This window comes from Pollicipes pollicipes, unplaced genomic scaffold (genome assembly GCF_011947565.3).
Source record: "Pollicipes pollicipes isolate AB1234 unplaced genomic scaffold, Ppol_2.1 Scaffold_6138;HRSCAF=7277_pilon_pilon_pilon, whole genome shotgun sequence".
NCBI classification, from domain to species: domain Eukaryota; kingdom Metazoa; phylum Arthropoda; class Thecostraca; order Pollicipedomorpha; family Pollicipedidae; genus Pollicipes; species Pollicipes pollicipes.
This window is the reverse complement of record NW_023596818.1, coordinates 23,810,320-23,818,956: the sequence shown is the minus strand read 5'-3', so window position 1 is coordinate 23,818,956 and position 8,637 is coordinate 23,810,320. Positions and strand designations below refer to the sequence as shown.

General features: G+C 53.5%; 2 protein-coding genes across 2 annotated transcripts; one reads left to right on the top strand and one right to left on the bottom strand.

Annotated features, from left to right (window-relative positions):
* Nucleotides 1-144: 144 nt before the first annotated feature.
* LOC119106001 (uncharacterized protein F13E9.13, mitochondrial) lies at nt 145-4,222 on the bottom strand (the record flags this gene model as incomplete). Its single annotated transcript, XM_037229597.1, is given in 4 exon segments — nt 145-344; nt 641-781; nt 2,460-2,542; nt 3,881-4,222. Coding segments are annotated over 4 exon segments (500 nt in total), but the record flags the coding sequence as incomplete, so codon positions are not given.
* Nucleotides 4,223-4,605: 383 nt separating this feature from the next.
* On the top strand, nt 4,606-8,518 carry LOC119105484 (cilia- and flagella-associated protein 100). Its single transcript, XM_037228950.1, has 7 exons — nt 4,606-4,738; nt 4,985-5,128; nt 5,397-6,252; nt 6,433-6,574; nt 6,887-6,997; nt 7,431-7,685; nt 8,216-8,518. Exons 3-7 carry the CDS (start codon nt 5,414-5,416, stop codon nt 8,450-8,452), a joined length of 1,584 nt encoding a protein of 527 aa, XP_037084845.1. The 5' UTR covers nt 4,606-4,738; nt 4,985-5,128; nt 5,397-5,413; the 3' UTR covers nt 8,453-8,518.
* The last annotated feature ends 119 nt before the right edge of the window (nt 8,519-8,637 follow it).

Here is an 8,637-nt window from a genome sequence, read left to right as displayed (position 1 = left end):
CCGCATCGACAAATCAGCGGCAACATGCAAGGGGACAACATTTGTGACCCGGACGACAGTGGTTTATAATCCATCGCACGCCTTAGAGCCTGACAGAGTGCGGCTGGAGGTGAGGGCGGGGGCCGGAGCGCCGCCGTCGGTCACCTGTGCTTCTTCTTGACGTCGGCCCAGACGCTGATGTGGTCGGCGGCCAGGTGGCGGCGGTACCGCATCAGCGGCCCGGCGCAGGCGTCCATCCAGCCCTCGTCGGCCACGTGCGCGTACACCAGGCCCTCCGCGCGCACGAACTGCAGACCGGCCGCCAGGGCCACGGCCAGTGCCTGCCGATTGCCGGCCGCCAGCACCTGGAGAGGGGCAGGTCACGTCGGGCCGGCGGACCGCATCACGCTACAATAATTATGGGCATGCGGTCCAGCACACTAACGTCTTGTGAGACGCGGACAGCAGCAATAGCTTAAGAGGCAAGACAATTTCCAACGCCAGCATAAATGTTCAAATGTCATAAATGTATAAATGCTGCCCACACAAACGCTTACATGCCAGTAGACAAACGTACTAGGATTGATGTGTGCATAACTACATCCCACACTTTTCCAGGTCCACGGCAGGGCGTCCCGTCACCCAATGTCACGCGACTCACCTGAACGCCAACGGGCTTGGCGGCAGGCACCCTGCGACGCACCTCGGCCGCCACGCGCGTCATGCACGCAGTGATCTCCGGTCCCAGCTGAGCTCCGCACATGTACGGCAGGTCGTGCATGTTCTCCACCAGCAGACCGTCCTGCGGAAGACGTCAGGTCATCGCTCAGCAGGATGACTCAAGCTTCAGCCATTTAGTCAAGAAACAGTGAAACACATGACACAAACCACATCACAATGAATCAGTTTCGAGTGTAATCAAAGGAACTACACAATTAAATGATTGCAAACAGCTTTTCAGGCACTTCAAAATTTTCTACAGAAAGCAACTTTTGGTCAGATTTATCCAGCACTGCTCATTCAATTAATGCCTTTATTCATTTATTTCATATGAATACTCTGCATGGCACAGCTTCTCAGATCATGCACACAACTTGCATGGTATACATACAGCACACAAGCCAAGATAAGAACAGACATAAAACTTCGTTTCTCACTCCTAAGCTTCAGGACTTCACAAATCCACTAGCGCCCTCTCTCCCTGCACCCAAAACCATTGCGTGGTTCTCTGGCTGCCACGGGAGCTTCATTCCATTTGACAGTAGCACGATAGCAAAAAGCATGTCTGTTGCTTTATGCTCAGTTTGGATGTGGATGCAGCTCGGGGGGTCCCGCCAATGACGTACAACTTTCCCGCCGGCATACCCTTGATGTATGTGAATTGTTCACGGAGGGGACTGCACCACGCGTTGCGTGATGCAGCATGGTGACACGTTTTTCGACGACAATCTGACATAAGGCAGGTCATTATAAGTGGATTGAGATGGTTTGGTGCTTTTTGAATTCACTCACATTGCGTTTCTTTTAGCCCACAGTCATGCTCAATAATAAAAATTAGGGGGTAAACCCACGTTTTCTACTTAAAACTTTTTTCCTTCCTCAATTAGCCATCGCAAGAGCTTGGCCAGCCCCCCCCCCCCCCCCCCTAATGCTGCGAAGCACGGAAATACTGTGAATACGTGGCGTTCAAATGCCAGATTGCTATCTATACCCACACAGAGAATTTCGACCACGGCTGATCAGCAAAGCATTGCATCATTAAAGCAAATGTAAAAATGAATGCTAAGTCATCTTCTGCTAAAGGCACCATGACTTTCTTGTCATTTATTAACTTTTTCTTGGGTCTGCAGGGTTGCGGGGATCACCTCCGTGGCTATTCCCTGGGCCCCAGATGCGACACCACTTAGTGTTTGGTGAGATGTCAGAAGCTGGACCACTGGGCCACTCTGTGACCCATAGATACAGTTCCAGTGCCCCTGGGATGGCTGGACGTCAATCCGTACACCGGCTCTGGAACCAATAGATGCTGATCCCATATCATCCGAGTTTGTCAAGGAGCTGAAGATGCTGGACAAGCAGATGATTACCACCTAATCCATGTTGCTGACTGAATAGATGACAGCATCTAGCATTGTAGACTCCATAGATTGACTTGGTTTGCAACTATGTTGCACACTACATAGGATGTTATGTGACACCAGTTAACTTAGCAGCCAGGTGCAAATAATGCTTGCAGCAGGCTTAACTGTCATTAGAATCATGGACCTTGGTCAATGGTTAGTGGGGCCATCACAACATCTCAACTTACAGATTGCCAAAACAGCTGCTGAGTTCTACTCTCATACCAGATGTAAAAGAGATGTTGATCATATTCAAAGTTGGGGTCCATCTTCAATGGAACATGCACCCCTGATTCTAAGGGATGTATATTCCTGGCTATTCTTTTCAATCACATTCTGACCATGCACTTATCTACTCACCACATCACATTTAGTATATGTGTCTGCTTCACTGCAGGCTGTCTCCACAACTTTGTCCATGTGCAGACTATGAAGAGGTGTTCCTGTAAACAAATTGATCACATACCTGAATGGGAAAAGACCAGCTGCGTCCTGGTCCACACACCCATGGTGGGATAAGTTCCAGTCACTTTTAATGCTCACTGTTTGCCCTTGACAGGTACGGCCCCCATCCTGGCAGCAGCCGCAATAAAGATAGGGTGATGTCTGAGGACAGAACGGACCATGTCGAGCATTGCATCACGTTCAATGTTCAAAACCAAATTCTGCCATTGACTAGAATTTCATAATTGATGCTATGGGTCACAGGACACATACATGCTACAGTGTGAGCTCCAACCCCAGAAATCCAACCATTCAAAAAGTTAGAGCTGAATCTTAAAAAGTTAACCTACATATCCAACAAGTTCAAGCATTCTGGCACTGCTGTGAAAAACTTCAATGAACCAACAAAGAGTGTAAGGTGTGATCTGATCTTGGCAGAAATTTCAAGCATGGCAATCAGAACAAAGCATCTTAAACCAGAATGTTCAAATATGTGCCATATTGCCTGGTCAACCATGACACATCCTTCTGAGGGGCCATTCTGATCTTTTCACGACATAAGCACAATGCAAAAACAAAGCAAAAAGACACATAGGCAAACATGGCCTTAAGCCCCTGTTCTCAGCAATGCAGATTGGGGATGCTCATTCTGACAACAGTTGAACTTCAGTATACTGATAGATACTGGTTGAGCAATGTCAAGGGATTGTTACCTGTGTTGCCAGAGCCTAACAACTCAGGCCATGCTCATGCTGCTCAGTGACCATGAGCACAGCTTCAAGTGTTGATTCTTGTCAACACAGCCAATGCTTCCTTATCATGTTGTTTTAATCAGTATCTTGTAGCATACTGAAGGTTCATTATTTCCAGAATAAGAACTCCTTACTCATACTGTCAGGCACTGAGCAAGCTTAACACCATATCAACAGGGTAGAACTCTGCAAAAACCTCATCCATGTGAAAGCTGCATGCATCTAACTGATTAAATTTGAAACAACTACAGTAAAACAGGGCAAAACTTGAAATAATTATAAGCCATTCCTTAAACCTTCTCACTCAACCAACTTGAACCGAACTGTAATTAAGAATAAAAGGACAGTCCAGATCACTTTGGAGGAATGACCTGATCTGATACTTAGAAAGCGAGATGAAAACTGCAGACCCAACTGACTAGGTGGCACACAATCTTGGGATGCATGTGTCACTAGTTTCCAACTCTACAAGTTTCCTCCTATCAAGAACAAAGCATCCGACCAGTCAGCCAGTCACAATCACACCATTTACAACCAAAAAATTAGCAGCTCCCTGGTGTAACAGATAATGAGCAGCACACTCACCAGGCAGGGCTCTCACATGGATCATTCCAATAACCACTGCTCCTTTCGAACCAAATAGCTTCCTAAATTTCAGCATTGTAGGCCTTGCCAAGAACTGCGACCCAGCCTCCAATCTCGCCGCATAAAAGCGTCCACGCCGTCTTCAGACAACTTTGGCCTACTTAACGCGATGTACGATGAGCCCTTTTCAGTCTTCTTCCCCCAAGATGTATAACATCCACCGACCGCATCTAAACGCATGAACACCGAAATTCCTTTGAATTTTGTTTACCAACACGTAACCACACGCCAATGCACCACACGCTCTCCCGTATCCTTATGTAGGCGTATCCTTAGGCAGGCGTGTTTGTAAACAAGGAAAAACGCTCCGCACACGTGCTGCTAAATAAACGCCTCTTTTGCGTCAGTTTCACTGACGTGACCAATTTTCCCACCGTTGGCCAATTATTTACCGGACGGTAAGTATTTTATTTGAATATGGCTAAAAATAGGTTCCAATGGTGTTTTTTAGCAAACCAATCTTCCTTGGATTCTAAATGTCTATACGTATTTTATGTTTTTTACTCTTTGATGTCACTTCATGACCAGTTCACGCACGACTACGAACTCCCTTTACCACAAAAAACCTTACTGGACCAAAGCGTTACCATGACAACAAACAGCTGTTGCTATAGCCAGTTTCTTTGATACGGTTCCTCATCGCGGGTGGCGTTGAGTCGCTTTGATCGTGTGGATCATTCCCACGGCCCAGATCATGCCGAGTACGCAGCGCTGAGATTCGAGTGCGGTTCTTGCCCGTTCGAGCTGGCCCACATTCACGCTGAACTCTTCCCGGCAAGCATCGGGAAGCGTAAAAAGGTTCGTGTGTTACCAGACAAGATGTAATTTCGTGTCTAAACCAGTGGTTCAGCAACTTCGTGAACCGTGCAAGAGGATCTTACCGTAGCAGGCGGTTGTGTTTGGAACAACTGTGCTGTAAAACGTGAGCTTTAAATCCAAAGTGGAGCGTGTCGGGGCAAACGCTCATTTTGGTAGTTACGTACCTATTTACTGTTTCGAACTAGCGATCCCATTGTCAGTCACAGACACCGTTTCTACTTCCAGTGATGGCAGGTCACCAAAAATAGCGGAGCTGTTCTTTGGTGCGATGGTACCGACGACTCACCTACATATATCAGCATCTGCGTTACCAGCGTAGCAAGACAGACATGACGATCTGCATCATATGCTCCTGAACGTCCGTTGCAGGTATGTTGGGTCATGCCTTTGCTGCTAACAGTGCACTGCAGGATTGCGCAGGATTGCGCGTGATCCATCCGTTCTCAGGCCATTTTTCTTGCATTGCACTTCTGAGATAAAATTATGAGCATTCGCCAGCTGCAGCTGAAAAATGCTCAGATCGTATCGGAAGGGAAGGGCCGCTGATGGCTCTTCCTTCCGTCATTCGCCGATTTCATGGCCATCCTCTTCGTTTTGTGACGACCACTAGTGTATTGACAAACGGCTTCCGTTGTAGTTGAGTCCAGCATCAGGATGGCGTCCGGAGAGGAAACGACTTCACGCATCATCCAGCGGCCCCAGATGCGGCCCGGGCCCGAGGATGACGCCCACAACCCCTTCGTACTGCCGTCCAACTCGGACGTGTTCACATTCCGGCAACAGGACGTGCAGAACCAGAAGGAGAAGAAGAACACTCAGCTGGCAATGCCAATCTACAAGCGTCAGTACCATCAGCCACGGATCACCGCTCGACTGCCGCCCACCCCGGAGCCGGAGGACCCGCAGGTGGCGCAAGATGACACCTTTTTCAGGAAGAACTTGGCGTACACGCGCGTGGCCATGCAGAACAAGGGCGTGGAGCGGCAGACGCTGGCCGAGTTTGTGCAGAACAAGAAAGACATGTTCTTTCTCCAGTACACTATCAACGTGAAGCGCGAACAGATGGCGAAGCTCGAGACAACGGTGAAAGAGGAGCAGGAGCGACTCGATCGCGACAAAAAGAAGATCGAGAAAGACTATCAGGTGTTTGACGAATTCCTCAAAGAGAATGACCAGATGGCTGTGGAAGCGATTCGTCTGGCCGAGGATGAAGCCAAGATCACGATGGACAAAGTGTCACAAATTCGCCAAGTCAACATCCAAATCATGGCCACCAAGAGCTTCATCATCAAGCTGGAGGAGCGATACAAAGAGCTGCGCATGTACCGCCGTTTCCTGTTCCAGCTGGCGCCACAGGAGTGGCGACAGGAGCGTGAGGAGCAGGCGAGGCGCCAGTCTATGTGCCGCCAGCTGTCCGAGCAGCTGGAGGTGGCCGACACGGCCTCGCAATCAGGCAGCGTGGTGACCCTCGGGGGGCGCCTGGCCGGCCATCGGCGCGGCAGCCGCCTGCCGCCGGCAGCCAGCCGCAGCAGCGGCCCCCGCCTGCAGCGGCGCCGGCCGTCGCTCCAGGCCACGCCGGGCCGTCGGCTCTCGGCCACGCCCACCAGCGTGCAGCAGGCGTCGTCGCCGACGCTGGTGACCGTTGCCAGCACGGCCACCACGCGGCGCGCCAGCCTGGCCGCCTCGTCGGCCGTCGCGATGCAGCTCGACGAGTCGAGTGTGGACGCCGAGCTGTACTTCACCGAGCCTCAGCAGCTGTTCGCTGTCTTCCTTGAACTGGAGGAGCAGAACCTCAAGCTGATACAGAACTCGCAGGTGAGTGGGCCGCCGAGGACGCTCGCGTGGTCCGGCTGTCTGCTCGGCGCCAGCTGCTTGATTGGCCGCTTGTGGCAGCGGAAACTGGCTGGCCCAAGCAGGCTATAACAAGCTTCCATCTCGCCGCCAGATGCATTTCGCATTTAGTGCCCTTGGGCGAGACCATATCGGGTGCACTTACGTAAAAACATCATACGCACACAGGTACAGCCACAGTACCGGATGTCCAGCAGCCCGGCCGTCAGAGGTGTTCGGATCATTGAGCCAAGCTGTGTGTGTGTTGTGACGCGGCCGGCCGTGCCGTCTGCGCAGGAAACGGAGGAGGCGCTGGAGGAAATGAAGACGTCCGGTGAGCTCACCAAGGAGCGCATCAGCCGAGAGGTGGCCCTGCTGGAGCAGCAGGTCGGTCTGCTGCAAGAGGCCGTCAGGTCAGGTCAGGTCAGGTCAGGTCATCTTGGGAGACCACCGGGCGACCGATGTCACCTGCTGTCAGCCGGAAGCTGGCCGTCCCGGTGACGGATGTCTGGACAGCAGAGCCAGCCAGCCAGCCAGTCTCGCCACGAGGTACGACACCGTCGCCGTCGTCATCGTGACGCTGCGTGGGGGCTGCTGTGATAAGCGTTGGAATTTGGGTGATGCAGCGGGCCTACACGCTGTTAGATGAGGGGGGGGGGGGGGGGGGTGCGGGTGAGTAAGACTGGCAAAGCTCCAGGCCAGTCTCCACCGGCTGGGGGGGAGCCCACGACTTCCCGCACGACGTGATCGCTGGGCGCCCTCCTGGCCGAGGCCAGCTGTGGCTGCGCCGAACACCGGTGACAGGTGTCTGTGCCATTCGTGGCACGTCCTCCCCGGCCAGGTGGGAAGAGGAGAAGAGCGAGCAGCTGGAGCTCTTCTGCACGATATTCAACCAGGGCGAGTTCAAGGCGGAGGAGCAGGAGAGCGCGCTGCCGAGCTCAACGACCAGGTGACGGCCGTGTACACGGCCATCATCGGCGAGAACCAAGCCAACATCAGCACGCTGCAGATGCTCGCCTCGCTCGAGAGCCACATCGAGGATATGTTCGAGTACATGGAGACAGTGCCGCCTGAGCGACTGCACGCCGCTGAAAAGGTCGGTAGGCTGACGGGTGGACGGGAGCGGCCGCCTCACGGCGCTATGCGGAGCGGCAAACGACAGTCGCGCCCGCGCCCGCACGTGCAGCCCAGCCGGCTGGACTGTCAGTCACTGCAGCGAGCACGCACAGGGTTGACCGCAGTGCAGCTCTCGGTTTTGGCTGGCTGTCACGTGTCGCATGCGCGTAAGCACTGGATAATGACGAGACACCGCTACCGCGACACCAGACAGCGGCGTCGCGACCCTCGCTTATAGCGGATGCATGCTCGCCCAGTGGCTGCCGGTTTGCGTTGCGACTTCGGTGTAGCTGGGCTCAGTTAGCGTGTAACAGAACGGTGCGATATTTGCCGGCACCTTCGCGGTGGGGTCAGAGCGTGCGCAACCTCCGCTCAGGACGTATCCAGTATGATCACTGCCCACCCCATACACCCGTACTGCCACACGCGAGCGCTCGCACCTCTCGCCGCGTCCAGCGCATACTCGTCCCGCGCGGCCCGCGTCTCACTGCGTCCACACGCGCTCGGCAGCTGCGTGACCGCGAGCGGCGGCTGAAGCTGCGCGAGCTGAAGATCCGTCAGCAGCAGGCGGCGCAGGCGGACCGGCTGCGGCGCACGCGACTGCGCGCCATGGCCGAGGTGGTGAAGCACACCGGCCGACCGCTCGTGTTCCGCTCGCGGCCGCCGACGCCGCAGCGGCTGCAGCGCAAGACGCAGCGCGAGACGGAGGAGGAGCTCGAGGAGTACAACTACTTCTTCGGCGAGTGACGGCCCGAGCGCAGGCCGCCAGACTGTGATCAGTGCAAGCAAATTGTCCAGTTCGTCCCGTGGCAAATACACGTCTTGTTTCGTATGGGGTGTGCGTGCGTCTGTCACAGGAAGACGGAGCTGAAGAGGTGGCGGTCTCGTCTTCGGACCACAACCTCACTGTCCGAGAGCTCCTACAGGACAAT

Coding starts and splice junctions, on each gene's coding strand:
- LOC119105484 (XM_037228950.1), top strand. CDS start 5,414: ATGGCGTCCGGAGAGGAAACGACTTCACGCATCATCCAGCGGCCCCAG. Junction 6,575..6,886: donor AGCTGATACAGAACTCGCAG/GTGAGTGGGCCG, acceptor CCGTCTGCGCAG/GAAACGGAGGAGGCGCTGGA. Junction 6,998..7,430: donor TCGGTCTGCTGCAAGAGGCC/GTCAGGTCAGGT, acceptor CTCCCCGGCCAG/GTGGGAAGAGGAGAAGAGCG.